Source organism: Synchiropus splendidus, chromosome 13, assembly GCF_027744825.2.
Source record: "Synchiropus splendidus isolate RoL2022-P1 chromosome 13, RoL_Sspl_1.0, whole genome shotgun sequence".
NCBI lineage: Eukaryota > Metazoa > Chordata > Actinopteri > Syngnathiformes > Callionymidae > Synchiropus > Synchiropus splendidus.
This window is the reverse complement of record NC_071346.1, coordinates 12,335,100-12,362,414: the sequence shown is the minus strand read 5'-3', so window position 1 is coordinate 12,362,414 and position 27,315 is coordinate 12,335,100. Positions and strand designations below refer to the sequence as shown.

Sequence of the window (27,315 nt, the reverse complement as noted above, 5' to 3'; positions counted from 1 at the left end):
GAGTAACATCTTATGTGAACATAGCTCTTCGCCTTGCATTAATTTGAATACAGATTTTCCTTTTTTTTTTTTTTAATAAGTCCCTGGAACACTTGCTGTTTTTTAGGGTAACGTACACTAGTGGGTATCAAGGTGCTTCTAGTCTTGTTTTTAGTCTTCCCACCATGGGGAAACTTGGTTTTTCCGACAGCATACAAAGATTATTAAAGAAAGACAAAGCAACAACACCACCAACATTGAAACGAAGAAAAAAAAATTGCATGAAAACAAAAAATGAAATATGCTTAAAACAACTAAATAAAAAATAGACTGAAAAAAAAAAAAAAATAAATTAAAATGATTCCTCCAACCTCCGAAAAAAACAAAAAAAAAACAAACAAACAAAGATTCCCTCTTTATGGGTTCGATTGTGTTACCGTTAACGCTAAAGTCAAAACTTTCTTGCTGTTACATGTGAAAAAAGGTGAATTTTAATTTGGTGCATAAATCTCTATTGTGGAGATTTTATTTTTTTTTCCTTTTAAATCTAGCTCTGGAATTGCTCCTGGTGCTTTTATTTCCTTTTGCTGTCATACAGTTTAACTGGCGTCTTGAAATTGGCCAATAGTGTGACTGACAGTTGTCCTGTCAGTAGGAACTGTACAGTACAACACGTACCCAGTGTAGTGCCCTGGGAAGTTTCTTCTCCTTGAAGAAATTAGTTTGTGTTATATAGTGTTCATTTGCAACACAGCAGTGTCGGAGTCGAGGTTGCGATCATTCGATGTTGGGTGTGGCGTCCTTTGAATTACTTAAAAAACCGTGATGGAAATTCAGCAGTTTGCATAATTCACATTGAGGAACAGAAAATGCGTGGAATTAGTAAAATGAAAAAAAAAAAGTCGATACAATCGTAGGAGAAACTTTGAGTACTTCTGATGTCATGCAAAAGGTTTCACTTCAGGAGTCCACCTCTGGATTGGGGTTCCTGCAATCGCAATGGAGAACCAGGGAAGAGATGTTGGCGGGGTCAGTGGTCAAACAGGTGCTGTAACAGCTTGGAATATGATGAGGCAACTTCCCTTTCCATCGTGGGGGATCCAGCACGGTCTCTCCCCAGCTTTCAGTGCCCATTGTCATGCCATGATGCAGATACAGAACAACAGTCCTTCCTGTTTCCACAGCAGGTCAACCCACTGCTTTCCAAGACCCAGTGTCAATACCAGATATCTGCTGTCCCTATGAAACCAGACTGTTCTCTCCCTCTCCGTCCTTCACAGTGTTTATTATTTTATAATATCTTCCTACATCGAAGGGATGAGACCTGCACACTTGTGGGTTACGTATGCAAGTGAACTAACTCTGCTGTTTGTATAAAAACTTTAGACCTGTCAAAAAGTGGATGCTACTTTCCCGAAGGTAAAGCATAATTTGATTTGGTGCATCGCTCTGTTTAGGTTTCTCAGCACATTTCACATTCCCACTGCCAAGTCCACAAGGAAGGTCTCCGCTCTCGCCTTGAACGCCGGTCGCAGCTGTGACATTTCAGTTTGCGCTATGCAAAAGCTCAAACACCAGGGTCTTCTAAATGCTAAGAGGTCAGATACAGTGAGAATATCCATTTGTCTGCGTGGGTGGCAGCACATCAAAATGACCGTCGACCATCCCTTTGGCCAAACAGATGAATGTCGTCTGAGCGAAATGTCATTTGCTTTCCCAGATGAGTTCTGGATTTCACCGAGCTCTGCATTCATAATACTGGGATATATATATATATATATATATATATATATATATATATATATATATATATATATATATATATATATATATATATATGTTTATATGTATATGTTTATATGTATATATTTATTTATTTTATTTATTTATTTTTTTAAACGAAGCAGTGCACTTTGTTTAAAAAAAAGTATATATATATATATATATATATATATATATATATATATATATATATATATATATATATATATATATATATATATATATATATATATATATATAAATAATTTTTTATTTTTTTATGTTATTTTTTTTTATTTATATATATATATATATATAAGGCAGGACCTGAAAGACTGAGGAGAGAAAATAAGAGGAGCCCCACCCTTCGCTGGTGCCAAAACAAGCGGGAGGCATGCATCATATCCGATAGCAGGCCAATGACTCTTCAGACAAGTACTCTTGAAACCAATATGTTTCATTCCCACTCCCTACAGGTACAACCCAACACCGTTCCTCTGTATCCCTTTCTTGTTTTTGACTCTCATCTGAGACTCCTCCTGCTTCGGCTCCGTGAACATACCACGATGAGGTCAAGCATGCAACAGAAGTTTTTTTTTGTTTTTTTTTAGCCCCAAGACTATTTCCTATGTCTAACTCCTCACTCCGACTCCAGCTAAACCCCGGAGACAAAATAAACCGGAGGCTTGTGTCCAAAAATATATGGACGTCCTCAAGCTAGTATGTTAGCATGAAGAGCAAGAAGGTGAATTTAGTGTTTGATTTTGAAAGATAACACTCTGCCTGCAAGGTACGAGCAAGGAAGATGCCTCCTTTGTTTTGTTTTTCCGATTCATTCCCCGGCCAGAGAAATGCACTGATCTGAGATGCCTGTCTGCGTCGGCCAATATTTCCTCAGTTTGAGTCCCTCATGTCGGTGTGTGGAAGCAACAACCCTTTAGTATTGAATGCACAAACCTATTTTTATTGATCTAGTTATTAGCGGTGCTACATTAATTGTAACAGCCGCACCACCTGTGGAACAGTGCTTCAAGGGGGTGATTCTAAACAGGGAAAAGATCCTTTAATGATGGATAGCGATGCATGAATTGTATCACTGATGAAAGCTCTTAGGAAAGCTCAGCATCCCTGAGGTAAAGGGCACTTGCCGAGGGAAGACCAAAACTCTGAGGCATCAATTACCTGCATCTCTCCATCAGTCGAGAGAGACCACTGTCAAATTGAATAACCCTCTGCAAATCACATGTGGGCATATGCCGACATACACCAACGTTCACTCAAGAAAAACAATCCACATGAACGCTTCCCACTCTCCGCAGTTACCGCCGAGAATCTCTCCCTGTGTGAAGTCGACGTGTGAGGTATGATTGACTCACTCACACCTCCATATGACTGTTAAATCGTCTTATATGCTCAGTCAATTCAGACTGAGTGCCTTTCCCCAGCCCCGCGGGCTCAGGCGGTAATTTGACTTTTATTGAAATTCAGCTCCAGCAGGTTCAAGGTGGTTGAAGGTCGGCGTTTTACGGCCACACATGAAATTGAGGAAGATTATGGTGTCAAACCTTTAAGGCTCACCCCCTGCTATATTTTCTTCTATTCATTTATGGCCATGCGTTGAGAGTCAGACAAAATACCAGTGCGTGAGGCGAAAATGTAGTCGGCAACATCTGTAAATTTCCTTCTGTTTTCAAAGGGATTTATTTTATCTTAAATAACCGTGAAATGTTTCACCTGAGAGGCTGCCAGTGCCCTTCATTTTCCCCCCTCTTTTTGACCTATACTTCATAGTATGCCTATATACATTGAGACATATTTTACAATGTATATTTCATATAGTGGTTGAGCATAGAATGAAGCCAGGGCTTTTGAGACCTCTGGTTTCCAGCTAAAATACTCCTTTCTCCTCTTTAGGGAGTTGACAGTGACAGATTTTATGAAGTAGGATGGACTTTTGTTGGCCTTCAGGTCGTGCAGATTCCACTTTTAGTCATCCTTCCTTGACACCATGCTTTGATTAATGTGGGCAAGTGTGCTGAAAGTGTGCTGTTGGAGACAATGGGTCCAGGAGCTCTGATCTGCAGTTGTTCCAAAGTGGTTACACACTTGAATCTATCATGTCAATCTCTGCATGTTTGTGTCTCCGCGAGTGGGTGAGGCTGTTTGATCCGCTCATGTTTCTGCCTTTCGGTGCCGGTGGCGTGATGTTCGAGGCTGTTAAGGTGACACTGTTTTGTTCTCCTGCCTTAGGAGTCATGAATATTGCAGGGGACACGGGAGAACTGAGACTGTCTCGCAATTGCGGGGTAGTGAAGAAATGAGTGGAAGTGGCTGATAATGGTGCGACTCCTGTTGAGTTCAGATGTGATAACACACGGTGCTAGCGCCCTCTACCTCGCCTTGTTCTTTCCCATAAAGTCAAACTCAACTAAGGGAAGAAAACTAAATCACGATTGGGATTGTATTATTTTCACGATTCGATGTTAGATTAAAAGATGACTTTGCCTGGCAAAGAAACTACCACAAGTGGCAGGGTTCAGTACACTCACACACTAAAAAAAAGAAACAAAACCAGTGTCACCAGCAAGATAGTAAAAGAACCACAGAATATGAAACAATGAGGAAACGTTTTGTCCAATTGCAGGTTTATCATACTGATCCCAACCACAAAATTTAACAAGAGATACAGTAAAAGTAACCATGTTTGACACGTTTCTAAAACTTTGTCACAGATATGCACAAAGGTACAAGTCCCACTTGTCTTTTTATGGCGCCATATTTGTTATTTTCAAAAGTGCGTTTGTTTGAAACACCATTCTTTCACACGTCAGCATATGCTAAGGGAAAGATTTATCTTGGGGCCCAGTTAGGATTGGATGTGTACTGCAGGTACAAGTTGATTGTTAGACAAGGGTCCTTTCCAATTTCAGTACTACGTATTTGAAAACGTTATATTGTGTTTGTTGAATAAATGTAATGGTGATGTTTTAGATGAAGCAAAACACAAGGGAAATCACCCTAAATATTGCACGGTAAATTTTGCCGACTTAATATTTCATGGCATTTTTAAATCCCTGTGTTGCAAAATGAATGAATGAACATACTTTCTAGCTTTTTATTTTCTCGTAGAAAGTGGTCCGGCATTTCTTGAAACACTAAAATATTGCATTTCCGCTGCTTTTCAATCTCATGATAATGTGCTGACACCGTCACCGTTTCATTTGCATCCAAACAAGGTCAGGCACCAACAAAGGCTGTTAGTGGATAATGACTTGATTATAGCTCGCTCTTATGAACCATAACCTGCTGAAGTTTGTTCTAGCTGCAGTTCAGCACAGTGACCAAGCAATAATCCAGATGGAAGCCAAAAACCAAACACGGGGCTCATTACAGCTGATATTACCTGAGCCAGCCTGCCTGCTTTTAAGGAACCCGGCAATTTGCTGCAGTAAAATGAGGTAATTACAACACTTATCAGACTCCTCCTCACCTCACAAACAGCATTTAGAAAGCGGTGGACTACTCCCTCATGATTCACTTGCTGTGGTACAGAGCTTTGGCTGCTGTCCCAGTCACACATCCGCAACCACTCTGCTGTCATTTACTCTCCTTGCAACGCCGGCTCCCGTCCATTCTGCCGGTCCGTCCAATGAAAACAAACAGAAATCTCATCGCCTAATGACTTAACTTAGAGAATCCCCTGTGATCGAGCCAAAATATAAGTCTGGAATAGCTGTCTTGAACCACAAATATAACCTGATGAATATCCCTTTACAGCAACTCGGTGCCAGAAAAATGGGCTTCCAGAGTGGAAAATAAGAAAATGATTCTCAGTCAGCCAACTGTGTGCAGCTAGCATGAAGAGTGAACGTTTTCCATTCCAGAATAATTTTAAAAGACAAATCTGAATTTGTGAATAATGTTTGTCACCAGGCGAAACAGAGTTTGTCGAGAGATTGCTGGTCAGGAAAGGGATTTGCAAACTGAAGTCCAAGCCATTTTATTTTCGTATTGGAGTCTTTTCAAAACCCCCAAGGCAGAAGTTGACTCGTCTATCCAGGTTCCAGGTCAGTGGTCGAAAGGCTTTTAGCTAGGTGGCCGTCTCTAAAACATGAACTGATTCTTGGCCGTAGCTTGGCCACCTGATGCTGCCATATACCAGCGTAATCTGGCGGCCAAGATATGGTCAAGAATTGGATGTCCATTTTTTTCATGTCTTGCAGACGCCCTCCTAGCTAAAAGCCTGGTGGTCGAGGGAATGTTGGACTCAGGACGTTGGACTCAAACGCAGGTTTTGCACACAAGTTCGTGAAGGTTGGAAGCTGGTGCAATGTCCTGAGCTACATAAAACTATCAGTCTCTTGTGGAGCTTCTCACTCAAAAGGTTACATTTAATAATGGATCAATGCCTGATTGAAAGACTCAGTTGCAAGTGCCTGTGTCTAAACTCTGCCTTCAAGATCGGGCGAGTGCTTTATCATCCCGGGGGTCGGTCTTCTCCGTCAATAGGAGCAACTTTAGGAGGTGCTGCCATTGGTCAGGAAGCCATGTGGAAACCTCCCATTATGGGTCTTCTAGGGAATGCTTTGCCATGTCGTTGTTGGGACACTTCTGTTCAGTGCCAGACTCGCAGTAAACGTGGTTGCAGCAAGACAGATGCATGAAGAAAAACAATCCTTCCGCCACAGAGGTGCGCCAGAAACACCTGACAAGTACTGCTGAATAGGATGGGGAATTCACATGGAGGAAAATGTGCACTTCTATGAAATTAAAATGACCATAAATAAAACATTTTAAGGAAGATGTTGTTGGATCCAAGCTTGTGTTCCGTTAACCTTTTCCCTGGATGTTGCTCACTTAAAATCCGTCAACGGTTCACAGTGTTGTAATTCTCAGATGGTTAAATGAAGTGGTGACGCATGCCACCCCACCTGGTGTCGCTACCCCCGTTGCGTGATGTTGCACAGAACTGCCTCAAACTTCTTGGTGTGAGTCAGGGGTCATAGCACGGGATGGTCTCGAAAGACTTTCAACTTATTTTGGGAAATGTGTTTGGGCTCTTCCTGCTGCAGTTTGACTGACAGACCAATGTCCATCAAGCATGTTGGCATCATGAACAATAAGGGACAGTTCCTGTGAGGCAATGACAGGTTAGGCAGAGCTTTTCAGTCCACGACATACTGTGGCAAGGCTGTCGATCTCTTCCCACTGTGGCTGCCACGCGTCCTCCTTGCAAATGAGCAAACCAGAGAAACTTCTGAAGAAACTCCAATCTTCAATTACCTCAAATCCCAAATGTTTTATTTTAACCTGCTGCTTTGAGGGAAGAGTGGGGTGAAATGGCGAGAAGCCTTCCTGATGAGCCGGCGAGGAAAGATGGAGGGGAATAAGGTGAAGGTATAGACTGCGCAGAAGGGGGGAGGCGGCTGGGGTTGTGATGAATTAAAGATGACACTCTCCAGCAGCCTACTTTCTAAAGATCACTCTGTCTGCTAATGTAATGTTAATGAATGCAAATGATGTGCCTCACCTCTCTCCTCTGACCAAGCCCGGCGCAGCCAGGGAGGGAAAATAGTCCTCTTTACAAGCTGTTGAAGGTGCAGATATTGCCGTTTACTCGTTGCTATTTTTATGAAAATTTGGAAAGGAGTGAGATGGTGGGTGCTGATGTCGAGCTTTGGTATTACAGGGAGACATAAACTCTGTTGAGGGACTCAGTCAGGAGTTCTGAACCTTTTCATCCACCGTTTCCAGAACAAATGGGGTCATTCAAGTCATATAACTTATACATAAGTCTTAATTTCATTTGTGTTCTGTAACCATGTTTCACCTACTTACATGTAAACAAACCAAAACCTTGTGAAATGGCATTAAACTATGCGATCATCGCAAAGATATTTATTTGTCTTTGACAAGTCTAACTAGCAGCAGAACCAGGTCAAGTCAAATTGATCAAATTTACAAAAAAAAAAAAAATACTGAAAAAAAATCAATATAAACTAAAAGTATAGTGAATTTTTTTTTCCACACCCTTTCGTGATCTGTCGATAAATCTGAACAAATAATGACATGATAAGTACAGGTTGATCGATGGAGTTTAGGCATGAAGAATGAGGATATTATTAATTTTTTTTTTTTAATGATGACTTTTTTGTAACGTTTAGAGTCCACTCATAGTCCACAGTACCATCCCTGCATTGACAAATGACGTTCTTCTGTCCGTCAGAGTGATTTGTGTTGTCAAACTGAGCCTCCTTCTCACTCAACCTTCGAGGGGAACACTGCTGCAAGGTTGCTTTTTAGTTTTATGTGATCAGGCATCCCAGATGTGCTCGGCCCATTAGATGGTCACCTTGCTGTGATTCAATTATCCCATCATTTCCACATGCTGCTTGTTTATTCCTTTCTTATCTTGTGAGGTGTTTGGCCTAACATCTGCTGCCTCCACTGCCTCCCTCCTCTCCGCTCACTGCCTTTGCCCTTTTCTTTTTCACTCCACTCTTGCTCGTAGAACCCGTGGAGTGGATCAGTTCGAAGCGTTCCATGTGCGTCAAGTTGCCTTAAATCTGACTGCAATGATTTTTTTTCTTTTGCAGCACAAGAAATGATCGCAACAATTTTCCTTGCCTCTTTCAGTTGCTCTTGCAAAGGACAGATGACCCTCTACTGCAGAAGCAAACTCTATGCCTGGTCGTAAAAGTGTCTACAATCGAAGGATGATTTTTGACCTCATGTGAAGTCAAACACCAGACTGTTTTTTTGTGTCCTTCCATTTCTGCACAGGAAAGTTGCTTTTCCCTTTTTTCTGCTTCCGTTGACTAGATGCCGACTCTTCACAAATGAAAGCCGCCACAAATCTCTCCCCAACATCAGTTTAAGATGCCACCTTTTTTCCATGTTCTTGAAAAGCGGAAAAAAAAAACAGAGTAACCTGCTTGAAAATCCTCTTAGTGCTCTCAACCATGCCTCACTTAAGCTGGTCCAACCTTCCACTCATGCTCAAACATTTTTTTTTTCTCTCCTCCCAAAGTTCTCCTGGTTAATGGCATTTGTCTGAGCGAGACACTCAATTTGTTCGGCAAACAGCGCACTCCGTCAAAAATGTTGCCCGTTTTATTCATGCATCCCTTGAGTGGAGGGCTGATTAGTTTTCGGAGACGCAGTCGCGTCGCCGTCTCCGTGTTTGTCACTTTGTTTTCATCCCCGTATTAAGATGTGGGGCTCAGCAGGCGTCCACCAGCCTTCATCATGGTTAAGTGCCTGCTGATTTTGCCTCTTGCTTCTTCTTCTTCATCTCGGTCGTTCGCTTCGATCCCTTTCTCTCTTTGTCCTCCATTCCTGAGCGAGGATAAATCCCCCTTAAATAATGTCGTTCAAGGTCCGGCGGCTCTTATTTCAGCTTGTTGCAACAATCACCAAGAGCAGAGCCTCTGCATCTGGACACGATTGTCTCATTGAATTACAAAGTGTAGCGCGGCGTCTTTGAGCAGGAGGAGATGGTGGAAATGGGCTGCTGGTTGGGGGTTCGAGGAGAGATGAATGGCATAGATATGCTATGGGACAGGAAGGGAAATCTTCAGAGAATTGTCCGCAGTATCGACGGAAGATCTGGAGAAAGGCGCCTCAGCACATGTTCTATCGACCAGCAGCCATACAATCATACAGACCGCCACAAAGGGGGGGAATTACCAGACGTGCCGCCGACTTGACTCGCAGACTTCAGAATTAAAGCCACTATTAAAGCCACTGCAGGGATGAGGCGATCGATGTCTCTTTTTTTTTATCTTGTTTTTCTTGTTTCTCTTGCCTCTGAAATATGTTATCATGCGGTCAGTCATGTGACTGCTGGCTGAGGTGTAATTGTGTGAAGAGGCCTGCCTTATCGATCTTTACCTCAGGACCACATCAATGTTTAATGCAGTCCCCCTCGCTCCATCATTTGGCGCCCTCCCCCTCTTCCAATCGTTCTCCCTCTCTATCTATGGAAACTGCCACCGCTGCCATTAGCTATTGATCTGCCACTTCTTACTAATGAGAAGGAACTGCGTGCTGGAGGGTGGCACGCTGGCGTGGCCTCCAGGTTCTCTCAAAGCTTGGCTTAGTTTGGGATTTCTGGCACAGCGTGCGCAACGCAAGGACCATGAGCTAAAGGGCGTAGACATGAACAACTGTTCTTTGATGGAATGGAATCCAAGGCGCAGTTTAGGTTTAGGAAGAGAGCTCTTCATATCTGGCTTTACTTCCTGCTTCCCCTTTTTCAGTGGTGCCCAGTTGTGAGTCACTAGCAAGCTTTTTTGAACTTGAGTTAGTCACTAGCCCCACAGTGGGGAAATGTGATCTAAAATTGCTGTATAAATTCATGGCAACAGTATGCATGATATCAACGCAAGTGAATACATGCTACCTCATCGGTTATTTAGTCTGTGTGATTATTGGAAAAAAAAAAAAATTGCAAACATTTATGTTAGAAGAGAAAAATTGTATGGAGAAAATATATATTTATTTTGCTTTTCGGTAAAGAAAAATGACTTTCAGTGCAAAATGAATCTTAAAAAAAAAGATAAATAATCCAATTATTTTAAAAAGTAGGGTAAAATTTCCCAAGGATTTGGATTTACCAAGGTCCCACAGAATACATGGAGTTCAACCACATTCAACCCTATGAAAACAGTGACAGAATGCACTGGGAACGTCCCTCTTTGTTTACCAATGCGGATAACGTGTAGCGACTGTAGTTCAGGACTACTGATATCTATTTTCCTCCATCCACTGTTCATTTGAAACCACTACACACTGTCTTGAGACCGGTTGACAGCCCTGTTTTGTTTTTCGAAGTAGGAAGCCACGGAAAACTGGACAGTCTGGAGTCTGAAACCCGTGTGTGTAATTCAGTAGTGACCACCAAAATGGTGAGGCCAATTGAAAGCTGACCTGTTTAAAAAGAGTGCAGACCTCAGAATTGTAACTCAGCCCAACGGCCTTTAAAATTTTGTATTCAATTTCATAATGAAAAGCTGAAAAATAGAAATATCCTGAACGACACGAGCATGACGCTGTCAGTAACTCGAACATATTCTGTAAAATTCTCCAAAGTCATGAAGGAATACTAACCCTAACCCTAACACATGACAAAGAATAAGTTCAGATCCAAGTAATGTGAAAACCAACTTGAAATCATATTCAATGTTGGACAGAAGAACAGTCGATCCAATGCCCTTAATCCTCTTCACAGTCTCTGTAATCACGAACATTATCATTGAGAGCTCCTAATTTCAGCGTTTCATATGGATTTTTTAACAATTCAAATGAGGCAAGTACGTATACCGTGTATCAAAAGTGCTATAATTCAAGACAGCACACTGAGACTGCATTGATATCGTGCTTCTTCTCGGCGTGTCCTGCGGATTTATGGTAATTGGCATTCATTACAATTCCCTGCCGCCCCACCTGAGCTATTGTTTTCCAATATATTTACGGGTATTGAGTCCGTCATCAACAATAAGCTTTTATTGTTATTAAGATCCACACAGGCTGAACTGCCAGTGAACTGGGCTGCGTTTAATTTATTGTTGTTGCTGGCAGGTGAAGCTGACAGAGCTCACACACACACACACACACACATATATATATCCATATACCGTGTGCAGGAGAACTGGCTCCCCCTCGACACCAGGGACCAGATCCAGATGTGGTCCGTCATTGTATTCAGTTTGACTACAGACAGTGGAGAAGAACAAACAAACGGGACAAGAACCAGAAGAAAATCTGGTGGGATTTTTGGATCTAATTTTGCTATAAAACCCGAACCTCGAATATTGAGGAGTGACCTCAATGTAGTAATGCATTATTGAAGGCATGCGTCACCTTTTGGTAGTCTTTGAATATTAACATATTCCCGACAAACCCACATCAATTTGATGCCGCTCCCAAAACCGCGTACATGGTAAGTGTTTTAGGAATCCCTTGACTCAGTCAGCCTCAGGAAACCAGCCACGACTTTTTTTTTTTTTTTTCGGTGAGTGGTTGTCTTCCCGAAATATCGCCATTTTAAATCAAACATTTTGTCGGATAAAAGTGCATGTTTTTAATCCGACTTAAGGCAGTGAGTCAAACACGAGCGACAATGTCCGAACCCCTTGTGTGACAGGTGGGTGACCAAACGTTTTTAAGCTCCGCTGCCCTTCTCAATACGCCATTCCCTCATCTGCTACACTTGTATCCTCAACTGAAGGTCTCCTCTTCCGTTCTCCCAGGGGCATGCCACCAGTTTTTGGGCCGACGTTGCTTTGAAAAAAGGAAATGGCCGACCAAATGCTCGTGTGATTTGACTAAAGCTGGTGAGATTTCCCTGGAGAAAGGGCTGGCAATCCCCGCAACACTGGCTGAGGCTCGGGGCTGTTTGGTGCTTCTGTCGCCCCAGCTGACAGGCGTGCCGCCGCTGTCCGTCTGTGGTTCGCTGGGAAATTCTACATAAACTAGACGTGAGCAAGGCTGTCACTATAGGTGTAGAACGTAAATGACTCATTGTGTCAGCTGCGTCTTTGTGTGTATGTTGGTGTCGTCGAATTACGCCGGCTAATTGGTTTCATGTCTGGGAGCAGCTTTTGCCGAGTAAATCAAAGCTCCGTACAGCTCTTTCTGGCACGTGTTGCTTTGGAGGCTTCTGGAACAGAGACAATAGAACATCAGGGGACAGAGGCGTTGATCACTCCATCATTCGGAATGACTTCTATATCACCACCACTTCAAGGGAGATATTTGTTTTTCCTCTGTGATGAAGTGCGAGGGCTGCAGCGAGCCTCTTGGTTGTTTGACTGTCCAACGCTTCATTTCCGAAATGGAACGATTCATTCATCAGGATGTTATTTTTTTATTTTCGTTTTTTTCTTCTTCTCGGTTTTCGGTTATTTAGTAGTATGATTTAAAAGTAAATAAATGTAATCAAATTTTATTATAAATTTTTTTTATTGCGTGCCACCCAAAAACTCAATATATTTATTCATTTTTAAACACACTAGCAATGCTGCTAAGTCCAAATCAGACTTTAATGTCAACTAAATCAGGTGATTAACTTGACATTACACTGTGATTCAGATTTAAAAAAAAAAAAAAATCTTTAGTACAGTGCAACTTTTTTTTGTCAAAACGTGCGTCCAAATAGTAAATTTAAATGTGAAGCGACTTTAAAAATATGTTGTTTAATAGTAGCCATATTTAACCTTCAAGTGAAGGTCAGATACAAGATTTTTTGGGAAGACATGTTTATCTGTTGTGCAGATTTGTCAGTCATGGCGGGTTTATGTGTAACCAAATATACTTTGATCTGTGATCTGTGAAATCAAATTTGAAATATGTATTTTGTCATCATCTATTCTATTCTATTCTAGTCTAAAGAGTCATTTTATTTTCTGATTAATTCATATATTTCCTTTTTAAAAATATTTTTCAATAAGCCAAAAATTGTATTTGCTTGCAGAACTATTATTCCTAACAAAATCCTTTTTTTTTTTTTTTTTTTATCAACAAAGCACAACTTCAGTCACATTATCTTTCTTTAAACTTGTAACGTCTTGAGTCCCAGATTTCATCCTTTTTCCACGACAGCTAACAGCTACCATGCAGAGAGTCGATGCTACTCAGACCACTTTGGAACAGATCTGTCAAACCTGACTTCCACCACAACCTGTGCGACTAAAATAACACTACTGCTTAAAGTTTTCTTGCTGAAAGTGTGGACACAAGGAATCCAGGGTCGAACCCTGAAACTAATACACAGTACTGTCCATTCCACTGTCACTGTTGTGTCACAATACACTGTCGTTTAATGGACATTATATTGTGTGTTTTCTGTCTTATATGATTTTTTTCTTTCATGAAAATAATAATAATAATAATAATAAATAATATTACAATATACCAACTCAGGATGGCTTGACACCACTTTTTTCCCCATCCGAGACTGCAACCTCTAGGATTGGTCGATTCTAATCCAATACCAATCCAATACTACTGAAGCAGTGCATCAACTGCATTTGCTTTATTAAAATGCAACGGCATACATACATAATTATAATACACACATACTAGTTTGACGCACCATTGTGAAATAAAAAAGACATTATCGTGGAGCTAAGGGTACGATGCTTATGGATCGGATCAAATGTCTTCTTCAGAGAAAATCCCATAGTGTCCTACCATCCCCCGCATCCCCAATTCCTTCTGAGAACACATGTAGTGATGCAGAAAAAAAAGTTTCAGATCAAATAACTGTAATGAAGGAACGGATGCTAGCGGCCGGCGGGCTCATCAAAGACAATAACATTGTGTTATCGTTCAGAGGAGGGGTGAGTAGTGCGAGGAAAGAAACGATCAATTTCTTCTTCGTATGATTTAAGATTTATGGAGTGGTTTATTAAAAAGAAACTCATTATGAGGTTCCATTGGGATCAATTTAAAAGCCCCTGACATCAGCATGATCTGGGACCTTGAGCAGATATAGGCACATGCAGGAACAACGTGCTGCCATCTTGACACGTTTCCCCTCTTGTGTATGCGCGTTTTAATTGACAGCTTCCCTCACATGTTTTCCTATAGTTGATAAACATATGTGCACGATCAATACACAGTGGGTCAATGTGCAATTGTGTGTCCAAGGTAACGCTCTTTGGTCTGTCTCAGGTCTTTCTGTCAGAGAATGAAAGCTTGAAACATAAAATAAATAACTGTGTTTTTTATCCCAAGAGATGGAAAGCCAGGCAAAACCCATTACATGGCGAATATGTTTTTGCGATAATAGCAGTCTCGCTGAAACCCCACTCATCCATCACCGAAAATATGTGAAACGGCGGTGGTTGCCTCTCGTATATCCATGTCCAAACTCTGTTGATGGGTTTTCTCTGTCGAAACACACAGTGGAGAAGTCTCAAAGTTGAATCAATATTTTCTCGCGTGGAGCAACGTATTTGCAAATGCGTGTACTTCCGAGCTCAATAAGGCAAGGCAGAGCCGTGCGCGAGCTGTCGGGAAGGACACAACGCCTGCTGAGCATTTACCATCCCGACAGAAGCTTTCAGCCTTTGTCTCTTGTCTGAATACAAGTCAAGAAGAATGGAAGGATGGAGCGCTGTGAAGGCTCCATCTTTTTTCTTTTCGTTGATGTCATTGTCAAGTGCTCACTGAGCCTTGAATGCGGTTGCGCTAAGTAGTGGGATACTCAGAGGAATTTTTGGATGATAACAGTTTCTCTCGCCTTCTCTTCCACAGAAACTGTGATGGACACTCGGGTCGCCACAGCGGAACTTGGCTGGACAGCATATCCCAACTCGGGGGTGAGTAAAGCGTCCATCTTGACAAGTCCCAGTTTTGAGGTCTCTGTCATGGATTTATTTATCCGCTGAAAACAAGCAGAAACCAAGTTGTAGTTTTGTCAGGACAGTAGTGGCTCAAATGACAAGTTAAGAAGCCAACATGACGGAAGGGTACATGCAGCTTGCGCGCTAATAATAGCATACAGGAGCAGAAGACATCAGGCGCGAGATGTCGGTGTTTACCTACAATGTGATTGTACTTGTATTATGAGTCTGCAGTGAAGGAAAGGTAGAGTTTTTGTATTTTCCTTCCAACCACAGGGAGGTTTTAGCCTCTTATGATTGAAATACTCCCTGGTAAAGATGCAAATACAGTGGTACCTCAGTTTTCGAACGTCCCGGAATTCGAACAAATCGGAGTTTGAATAAAAACCATATTGTGCGCAGACCGATCAGCTGACCCACGACGCCCTTTGTTATTGTGTATAACGCAGCCTCTGTATGCAGACGTGTCCCGTTAGCTACATTTACTGACTGTTTTTTCTTCATATTGAGGTGTAAAACCTTTCCTGTCTCCACACTGGACCGTGGTAGAGTGTCACAGGGGAGGTGCTCGCTCTCCACACCTCCGAGGCTGGAGCGCTCACTCCAGGGTTTGATGTCCTGTTGTGGGCTGGAGCTGGGACAGGGATGAGGCGAGTCTGGGACAGAGCGTGACTTGGTTTATGACTTTGTCACAGCCAAACTGCACAGAAGCGCACATTCAGAGCTGGACACGCACCGGGCACCTCTTCACTTCTGGAGAGACCTCACTCACTCGGCAACCCCTCCCACATGCAGCGGCCACACACATAGAGGAACAGCGCACCTGCAGCAGACACTCTACATTCACTCCTACAAAAGCCTATTTCAAGGCTTGGAACGCCAATCATTGTAATGAGAAAAATCGATTCAGATTTCGAACAAATCGCTCCTCGAACGACCGTCTGGAACAGATTGTGGTCGAGAACCGAGGTACCACTGTATATATGTTTAACAACAACAACTACCAACTTGCACAGTGTTTATAAGCTTTGCTCAATACATCATTTACAAAATAATCATGTCCATAGCAATAATTACAATTGTCCGTCACATTTTATTTGTCAGACAGACAGGTCCACTTTTCAGGGGTCACCTTCTGTCAGGTTCTATTTTTTATATCGATTGTCATTGTTATTAGTTTATGACATTGTTCACTTAATATTCTGTCCTTCTTTCTTTTTAAAAAATTAGAAACATCATTCATTTTAAAAATGTAAACTAAAACAAAGTTGCTATTTTTTCTTTAAAGGAATTATTTCTGGAAATCTACTTGACTCCTTCATTGTTGTCGACACTAGTCATCCTGAACTGAGGTGGTTTAAATAACTGCCGCAACATTTTTCCAGTCATATAATATAAGGGATCAAATAAGCTGCCAAAACTTGCACCATTTAAGTGAATTGTTCTTCAATTCTCTTGCTACTCTGTTTTACTCTTTGCTTTTGTTCTGTAGCTATACATGAATCAGATACTTTTTCCAGGATTTTTACACTAGAAATTCTGCTCTTAATCCTCATGTTTACATGAAACTTAACTTCAACAACAGCAGTAGTGTTCCTTCTCTGTATGCCGTCAAGTTATTTGTCACTGCTTGAATAAAGAATCTAAGAATCATGGAATTATAAAAGCAAAGAGTGTGGAACTTTTCAATGTTTATCCAAGAAAAGTTTTTCTTCAGACAGATAAACGGAGAGGAAAGCAGACAGAGACGCAAGTCGCGCCGAACTTGAGTCTTATTATGGGTATAACTTTCTCTCTGTCCTGGCTCATAATGACTTAATGACATAATTGGTCCTTGCCAGTGAAAATAGCGTCTGGAAGGCTATATGATAAACATAATGATCCCATAACAATACCTTTATTCATGGAAGCGGAAGCATTAGGACTAAACAAAGAGAGAAGGGAAGCGTCCGGTGCTTTCCGTTCTGTGTTTTCAAGTTTGTCCATGAAAGAAGTGGGGAAAAAAAGTACTGAGTCATCAATATGGTGACTTCTAAAAAGCCACTGCGTCAGAAGTGCCACTGCCGCGTCAGAGCACTGGCCCTAAAGAGATTTTTAAAGCTGCGCTCCCTTCGCTGCCATTTAATAATTCATTGAAAAGCTTCACTGCCCAACATTGATAGCATGAATTTTGCAGGCAGCGCAGAGGACATTCGCTGATGGCTCTTGTGTGTTTCCGTGGCCTTTTCTGTGTTTCTGGGGATTTTAACACACAATAAAGCAGACTTTTAATGCTCTGCTCGGGTTAAGTTGTGGCAGGCTGCTTTCTTTGGCTTTCCAGAGGAGCTGAGGCTCAACTGTTAAACGGTTTACAGCTTTTTTTTTTACTTTTGAAAGGCAGAAAGGTTTCATTAAATCTCCACGATTCAGGAAGTTTTATATGAGAGGTTTTGGTTGCGTAAAAACTGGCTTTAAATCTTGTGTTTCAGACCGAAAGAAAATGTCATCTGAATTATAAAAATATTAAACACGTAATGTGTAAACTACACGTAACACGAAAACAAGTAGAATATAAATTAAACATAAAATAAATAACTGTGAAAATATTTTTAGAAAATGATTTGGTGATACTTTAGCTCCTCGAGAGACATAGTTAATGTCTTATTGTTGATGCAAATGTCCTTAGAGCAAAAAACTACTCAGGCTTTGTTTTAATTGGAATGTATTCATTGAATTATTTTTTTACAAAGCAGTTTCTTTGAACTGAAAACATCTTCCTTTTATCTACTTTTTCAATTATCTTGCCTCATTCACGTTCCTTGTTTCCTAAATACATTTTAATGAAAGTCATGCTCAATATGTTTGTCTCCTAATGAGACAGAAGTATTTATTTTAACTTGAAGAAAGCTGTGTAATTCGGTAAAACACAAGATTTTCCTCCAAAAAAACCATGTGTCAACAGCCATCTAAACTACAGTAAAAGGATATGCGACTATATGCAGATACTGCTGTCTTCCTTTTGTCTTCCCAAATGACCCTTTTTTCTAGTTTTCTCTTGACTTTAACTCTTTAAAAAAAACTAACCTGTGGACTCACTGACATATTTTACGATCAATATGTCTTCCTCCCTCCATAGCTCAGTTATCAATATACTGTGTGCAGTATGTCAGGTAATACACAGTTACTTCTAACTAGATCTCTGCCTTCATTTCACAATAGACAAATTATTTTCAAAAACTAGGGCACTGTGCTCTTAAGGTGGGGAAAAAAAAATATTCCAGGCATAAAAAAAAAAAACGCGAAAACACAGTTCCAGTAGCAATCAGTATGTATTGATCGGCCTATGGTCCCGACCATCAGGGCCACAATGGCCACGCGCAGGACTGATGCCACGGATAATGCTCTTTTTTGTGCACTCTAGCTGGGATAATCAGACAAGGGTGCACTTCAGACTGCCAGAGGTTATCAGAGGAAATCAGAGCTACTCTGGCAGCAGTGACTGCAGCCGATGTATAATGGTGAGCTGTAACTGGCTCAAGTTAGAATATAGAAAAGAATATTTCCGACCCGTTTTACATGCAGGATGACGCACGTTTTTCATCGTCATATGAAAGTTTTAAACTTGTCAATTTTGTTATAATGGCACCCTTTTCAGATGCAGATAACAGTGGCAAAAGATGAACATAAAATAAAAGTAGGTGGTTGATACTTGGTGAAAGTCACGTTATGGGTGAAGTAAGCTGCCTGGGGGAGGTGCCGGCTCTCTGGGTGCTTTTCTAGTTTGACATAGATTGATAAGCATCATCATATGAGAAAGAGTTTCAACTTTTCACATAGGTTAGAACAAGTTAGGTATTATGTATGTGGTTGGCTGATAAAGCTATAGTGATCCTGTAGCCCGAAATACGAAAGGTTTCCCTTATTGATTATTTTTTTTATTATCGATAAAAATATGGATTTTAGCTGCATTGGCATAGAATTATGACTTCAGATCCTCCATTTCGGTAGATGGTCGGAGAGCGACTCCACTGTACGTCAACACAGTTTAAAGTGTCAGTCAGTTTAAATGATATGCGCTTTGTCTTAAACCAGGGAACAATATATAGTTTGATGTCAGCAGTTTTCGCGACACAATTGCATGTGGTTTTCAAGTGAAGTGTGTTGATGTTCTGAAAGGAAGTTATTTTCACTGTGTGTTGTCAGTTTTTGTGAATATCGTGAAATGCCACAATATTGCGATTTCATGATACGTTGTAGTTGTAGCGTATCATGACTCGGGATGCAATGATGCCAGTTTTTTTTCCACAACTTGCACTTGCATTTGAGTACTCGCCGATACCAATACCACTATTATACCACTACTTACACCATAACACAATGAGTTTTATTTATTTATTTGTTCTTTCCATGTATATTGTCATTTGAACATTCCTCTGTGTGTTTTCTTGTACATGGGTGATGGTCACGTTTTACTGCTGTACAACATTGTCATAAACTGACATTCAAAAAAACGTGCTGCTGTAAAAAGGTGTCAGCGGCCATTTTATGAGAACAAGTACAAATACTCGAGTTACCTGTGTTGGTGCATCCCTAATTTCATTTAAATATATATATATATATATATATATATATATACACGTTTCTGAGTTAAATACATTTCAATTTGCCCTCAGTCATGCTTAAATAGTTCGACCAGACACACTGGCCACAACAGCATCTGATTCTGTTCCGGTGCAGCGTGTTTCTCAGCAGCTTGACCTACACCGCGACAGTGAGTAGAACACAGCATCGGTGGAGCGCGGCAGCAGGAGTGTGATGATGAATGGGACCGTGTGGGTGCAAAAGGTGTTGGGGAGATGATTTATTAACAACCTCACAGAACGCTTGTGGACGCACCAAAAACATAGGCGGACAAGTTGTCTGAGTGTTTCCAGAATCTTGGCAGGGTAGGAGTGCTGGAGGGAGGGAATGGGGATAGTCCGGCATGTGCTGCCAAACCATGCGAGACAGACAACCGTCTGCTCACCTAACTTCCTGGATCAAGTTTGGTTGATGCATTTAATCTCCCACACAATATAGGTAACACATCAAACTCAAAAATGGGGGGCCAAATCAGGCCCACTGAGAGATTTTTGTGGCCCAACTGCACCACATAGCTATAGCTGGCTTCAAAATACAGTTGAAGTTCTTGAAGACTTTTTTTTTTGTATTAGATTAAGGTTTGTAATGTACCTGACAACTCAATCCATCCTGTCTCTCCAGGAGTGAATGTGTTTAGAGCTGTGGATTTGGAGTCATAGCTGGCTGAGTTCACAACTGGTCTGGGTTTTATCTGCATGGCTGGGAAAGGGAAAGTGTCTTCGAGGAATAACTGGGCTGATGCAACTCTGGTTCTATTTCCATCCGGTCTTGTCGAGCTGAGCCTCGAGGCGCTGGGAGCCTGGAGTCAGAGTGGAGCACGGTTTGGAATCTAACCTGTTGTAAAGGTTGAGCTGCTGTAGGCAGAGATCACTCTCAGACCCCACCGGTGGAATTTACCCTGCGACGCTGCTGCCTTGACCTCGCTGCTATTGGGTTGGAGCCACGCTGCATCATACACACATTCCCTCATTTTTATCATTTCTGACGCTGTCGGTGAGCCGAAGCACAGAAATGGAAATGAGGCTCTGCCAAGCCGCACAGCTGTTTTCAAAGATTAGCAACATCTCTACATTATTCAAACAAATAATGAAGGGATGGAATCATTTATTTATTTTAAATGGTTGCCGTTCTGTTCCTGCCATATAAGTTGGAGAAATCGTCACAACACTGGCAACAGATGCTGATCTTATCTTGCGCTCCATTTTAGTGGTGGTCATACACTTAATGCAGTTGCTCATATGCTCACACCACCATCCAACAAGAACCCGGATAATCGAGGCCTCTGGAGACGCATGTCGTCATATGTCGATCTGCTCCTCGGTTCTATTCCCAGCTGCTGACACCTGGGCGCTCTGTGATGCACACCGTCTCGCACACAAGTAGCCACCCAAAATAGAAGTGACGGAACACAATCACTGACGTTGACAACACAATTGTCAGTACAAGCGGGACAATCAGTTCCACTTTGTTTGTGGGAGCAGTAGAGATGCTACTTACAGACATGCACCGATACCGATATCCGATATCCGATATCAGGCTTGAGCACTACTCATAGAATGGCCACTGATACTTGGCCATTCTATTTTTGAATGTCAGTTTACGTCAAATTTGTGTTTGTAGTGCAGTGAAACTTTTGAGTGTCACCCATGTACAAGAAAAACATGCTTATTTTGTTGAAATAACAATATGTATATGTATGGAAAAAAAAAAAAAACTCAAAGTAACTTTGGCGTAAGTACTCTGTACTCTAAAAGATCTGTGCATCTCTAGTATTAGACATGCAAATATTCAAATACTTAAACTAAAAATAAACATGCTTTTGTATTACTTAGTATGGAACATACATTTATTATGCATTTTGCATATATATATATATCCAGAGTATATGTGACTTATTTATCCCCCATAGTAGTTCACATTTTTTGTGAACTACTATGTTTTACTGTTTCCCTGTTCATTTCTCTGGGTTGATTTTCATTTTCTTTTTTACTGTATTGAATATATATCATCGTGCATGACATCCATGTTCATCCATCTTTTTATATCAATGTAGACATTATTTTTATTCATAAATTCTCTCTTTTTTGTGTAAACTTATTGATGTTCAATTTCTGCATCTCAGAATAATTATTTTTGCGGGAATTAAACCCATTACATCATATTGTACACATACATTGTATTGTGTTGGTCACTCTCCATCGCTCTCTGCTCGTGAGAATAAACCGCCCTCTTCAGCTCCATCGCCTTTGTGCAACATTACGAGATTGCCTTGCGCTACATCTCATTAATTCCCATTAATAAGTCAATAATTCAAGTATGTTTGTGTGCATGCGTGTGTAGGCCGAGTGTCTGCGCTGACCTTAAGGGTTAATTTTGAAGGATTACAGAAGCGCCGTCATTAGTTCCAGTGGTGTACACACAAGGACACGAGGGTTACGCTCGGGACGCACCTCATCACTCGGATGTCAGGGCCTCCAAGAAAAACAGGAAGTCATGAAACATGCGCCGCGGAGAGCATTAAGGCCAAACTCATGTCTGCTGCTGCTTGAGCTTTATGGTTTGATCCAAGTTACATGACTTCCCTTCACTCCCCGTGGCTACTGTCTCACAGCAAGTTCTTTTTCCGCTCAGCCTTCCTCTCACGCAGCCATCTGATAAATAAAATATAGAGCCTCAGAAAAGGCAAAAGCCCCTCGACCTTGCCAGACGGTGCCGTGACGAAGCAGATAAGAATAAGGATGACACATTCGTATACTTCAGGGAGCATCTTGGACTTCACTGCTGAGATAGGAGGGCTTTTGTTAGCTGGTGATGTCATCAAAATTAGATACCATGTTTATCTTTCTGTCAGTCAAACGCAATGAAACGGAACTAACAACTCTCTGATTTGCAGTATGTGGAGTGAAAGACAAGCTGAAAATGTAACGTGCAAGGACGAACAATAAGTTATTCAGTTCGGGAACAGACTCAGCAGCGCAGAGTTGTTAAACCAACTTTATGTTCTTGGAGATGTTGGGCAGTGAACTATGATCCGTGAAGGTTGCACATTGTTACAGAGTACTACAGCTGTCTAAGTGTTTCATGAATATTAATCGAGTTTCAAGTTCTGACTGGAGTTGGCCAACTCTGACAGCCTCCATCGTGTAAGAAGAAGACATTGCCAAAGAGAGAGATGCATTTACACGGAATGGTCCCTCTCAAAACCTGTAGCTCGCTCAAGCCTGTTTCTCTGATCGCAGCCTTATGTCTCAATATTTATGAAGGTAAGAAAGTTGAATCATTTTGGGAGCATTTCTCTTACACTCATTTGCCCCGTGAACTTGTTGGACTCTTTGGGGTTACATATTCCACCTTACAAAACAAGCCACGGCACTGTCACTCCAGATCAAACTGGATGCTCTAGACTATATTATTATTATTTCTTCTACTATATTATTTCTTCAGGTGAGATTGTCTGTCACTTCTTTTCAGTCGTGATGGGTAGATGAGGTGTCATGACACAGTATTGAAGGGTAGATGAGGTTTCACGACACAATATTGAAGGGTAGATGAGGTTTCATGACACAATATTGAAGGGTAGATGAGGTGTCATGACACAGTATTGAAGGGTAGATGAGGTTTCATGACAGAATATTGAAGGGTAGATGAGGTTTCACGACACAATATTGAAGGGTAGATGAGGTGTCATGGCACAGTATTGAAGGGTAGATGAGGTGTCATGACACAATATTGAAGGGTAGATGAGGTGTCATGACACAGTATTGAAGGGTGGATGAGGTTTCATGACACAGTATTGAAGGGTAGATGAGGTGTCATGACACAGTATTGAAGGGTAGATGAGGTTTCATGACACAGTATTGAAGGGTAGATGAGGTTTCATGACACAGTATTGAAGGGTAGATGAGGTTTCATGACACAGTATTGAAGGGTAAATGAGGTTTCATGACAGAATATAGAAGGGTAGATGAGGTTTCATGACAGAATATTGAAGGGTAGATGAGGTTTCATGACACAGTATTGAAGGGTAGATGAGGTTTCATGACACAGTATTGAAGGGTAGATGAGGTTTCATGACACAGTATTGAAGGGTAAAAGAGGTTTCATGACAGAATATAGAAGGGTAGATGAGGTTTCATGACACAGTATTGAAGGGTAAATGAGGTTTCATGACAGAATATAGAAGGGTAGATGAGGTTTCATGGCATAATATTGAAGGGTAAATGAGGTTTCATGACACAGTATTGAAGGGTAAATGAGGTTTCATGACACAGTATTGAAGGGTAGATGAGGTTTCATGACACAGTATTGAAGGGTAAATGAGGTTTCATGACACAGTATTGAAGGGTAGATGAGGTTGAGGTCAGACAAGCTGATAGGAGCAAAGAAAATGTGGTGTTTGCCGCAGAGGAAGGAGAAAATTTGGGACAAAAACAGCCAGACTGCATGATGTGCAGGCCCTCCTTAAGGCCCCTTGGGTAACCGGTAGGCGAATGTAGTCACTGTTCCTGGACATCCTATTGTGTGAGGGAGAGTCAGCATTGAAGTGACACATATATTACAAGTGGATGATACACAAAACACATACAAATCTGGATGTAGTGGAAAGGCCACGGGAGGTAACAGGATCAAGGCATCTGGGGAGGAATAGGGGATTAAGGCAACCCGTCGGGGGCGAGGGTTATTAAGAGATCAATAGTAGTGAACGTAGAGCGAGCGTGAAATAAGCTGAAGCCATGTAACTTTGCAGTGTTGTGTGCGCGAGTGGGATGGAGGAGGTTAACTGAGGGCAGGATGTGGTGAATGTAACGCCGCGAGAGGAGAGGGGATAAAGGCCGGGCTAAGTGAGCAGTTGGGGGGGGTAAATGCTGTAAGCGACTATTGGCAGGAAAACATGTGGCGAGTGAGTGTGGTGTGGAAAGATAAGTTAGAGAAACTAGAGGGTCTTTAGCAGGTTTGTTTGAACCCCAAAGTGTGTGGATGTGTTGTGATTTCACATAGATTTCTTTCCAAATTTCTAAACTAAAATACAAAAGTAAAATTGCAATTCAACTGAGATTACCTCTTAGAGGCAGCAACTGTTCGGAAAAGAAGGTTTTATGTTTCCATTTGTACTTTTTAAATGAGAATTTATCAGTTCAACAGCTTCAGTTAAAGCTCAAAGCGGAACAAGGGCTTCATTGTTCACTTAAATTAACCAACTTACTTGAGAAAATCCAAAAGTTTTAGAACACACGTTGAAAAAAAAATTGCCTTGACGAATCAATACAAGTCAATACAAGCAAACGCTGCACATAGATTTCATGAAATCAAATCACTGTCATCCAGTTAAGATGAAAATGTTTTGATTATTTATTTATTTATTTTTCTGTGTAATAAAGTTGCACAGTTGCAGTTATGAGCACCAGTTGAAGCAGTAGAATTCATTGTTTTGTGAAAAAAATGATTTTAAATTAAAAAGTTCAATAAATAACTTGTATAAGATGGAATTTTTTTATGATTTATATTTCAAAATCTGCTTGTAAGGTCCACACGTGCTCGTAAGTCAATGAAGAGTACTTATTTGGGTATTACCTGCTGTGCATTGAGGATGGGATAAAGCTCTTTAGGCTGTGGAGTTGACAGGTGTCGGCGCACACTCAGCAGTGCTTAAAGAGCACAGATAGATCCATGGCTGCGTCTCCCCATCTGCTGGCCGTGGTCAATACGTCTCAATTATTCATGGCCTGACAGACAGACAGGCAGCTCTCCACGTATGGAACACATGTAGGAGAGTTGATGAAAGTGAAAGAAGAGACGGCTGATCGAACTGGCAGATGATTTTGATGGACAGAGGAAGAAAGATGAGGAATAAAAGATGGCGTAGGAGGGAGAAGAAATAGACGTAGAGGGGTGAACTGTGAACCAGGGGGGCTGATGGTGGTGAGTCACGAAGGCGCGGGGCAGGTGAGGAGACACCACTCCCAGCAAAGTGAAAGTGATGGTAGAAGCAGACGAGACGCAGCGCCGCTGTAAAGATGGGATGTTTGCTGAGCCGTGGGAGTGCTGTCCCATTTGGAGCGTTGGCTGCGTGCGCCTGTGTAGGTGGATACATGAGTTCAGCAAACACGCTTTTGTTCCACAAATCAGCATCGTCACACTTTGTGTCTGCAGGTTACAGCTGAGTGGATCTGGGATGCTTTCATTCAAATGCAGGGCAGTTGTAGAAGGTACAATGAGATGAAGCCGAGTCACAGAGTGACACGTTGTCTATCTGTTTTATATATTCATTTGCATCGCCATTTTATTTTTAACTGCTTTGTTTTAGCTTCTCTCGAATGAAAAGACATTTTATCTTAACCTGCGTTCTCATTGTTCACGAGTGCACTTCACTCTCGCAAACACAAGGTGGATTAATTCGCATTTCAAGCTGCAAACACCGGAGCTTTGAAGGGTTTTTTTGTCGAATTTGCCCTTGAATTTTGTGCTGAAATTGATTCTCCCGATTGTCAGTCAACTGGTTTTCGGGGTATGAGTGGGCAGATGTATTAAAAAAATTGTTCTTCTCTAAAAAACATGTTTTGTTTCTGCATCAATCCGATGCACAGCAACCAGGCTTTAAGCCAGAGGGGCGTCTGGGCGTCCTGTGGACACTATAAAGTGAAAGACTCGGGGGCCATATTTATTATGGAAAATCTTGCTATTTGTCCACATCTTGTGAGTTGTGACGCACAGTCTGCATGTTCATTTTATTTTCTTTTGTTTTGGCATGAAGCGATCTTATAGAACTGCACTATATGGGGGAGGAGGCGGGGTCACATAGCACTTGCCGAATGCCAGCAAAATAGCTGGCAGGGATTAGAATTCATATAGTTCTGTTCACGGTTGGGGGCGAGGCTATGGTCGCACTGTTTCAAGATCCTAGCTAAAAAGAACAAGTGTATTTCAGCTGCGATTTCTAAATCCAGTGTCTAAGGTGTGAAATGTTGCGTTGTCTCAGGGGAAAACATTTTGAATTTGAGACGTGTATTAGTTAGTATATATGATCTTTGGGACCTTAGTAAACATGTTCCTAAAAGTTGGTCAGCTGAATATGTTTATATCGGGTCATAAAACACAATTCACCTGAGGAATAAAAATAAAAAGCAACAAGAAATAAAATTAAAAAAAGAATTATCGCTGTCGCTCATACAGATTTATTTTCCCAACTACATAAAAAAAAAATCCACTGTTTTTAATCAGATGTTTGTATTTTTATTGTTTGTACATTAAAATTTTTAAATTCTTTTAACATATTTTACTGTCATATATCCAAAAGTTCTGAGGGACACTGCCAAAAAAACAGCCGTTATCAACAGCAATGTTAAATATGTTAAGGTTCTCATTTTTTTTAAACAAGTTGGTGTTGAATTTTAAGACGTTCTCCAGTCTTTTTGGACTGCCAATATTATGTTCCTATCTGTGGTTTCAAAACACATTTTTTTTTTCCCCAAAAAATGGTTGTGGAATATGGCTACTTCAATAAATAATTTTCTCAAGCAACTTGCCCCTTTCGTGCGAATTCTCTTGGATGTATTGGAAACCGAGGACTTTGTTACGGACGCAGACCTTAAATAAAAGAACAAGG

General features: G+C 41.2%; 1 protein-coding gene across 4 annotated transcripts in view; it reads left to right on the top strand.

Annotated features, from left to right (window-relative positions):
• LOC128770085 (ephrin type-B receptor 1-B) overlaps window positions 1–27,315 on the top strand; it is a 199,485-nt gene that overhangs the window by 47,604 nt on the left and 124,566 nt on the right. For all 4 annotated transcript variants that reach the window (XM_053884337.1, XM_053884336.1, XM_053884339.1 and 1 more), the window contains exon 2: window positions 15,004–15,068. In XM_053884337.1, the coding sequence (XP_053740312.1) occupies window positions 15,004–15,068 (65 nt within the window). The remainder of the gene's footprint in view (window positions 1–15,003; window positions 15,069–27,315) is intronic.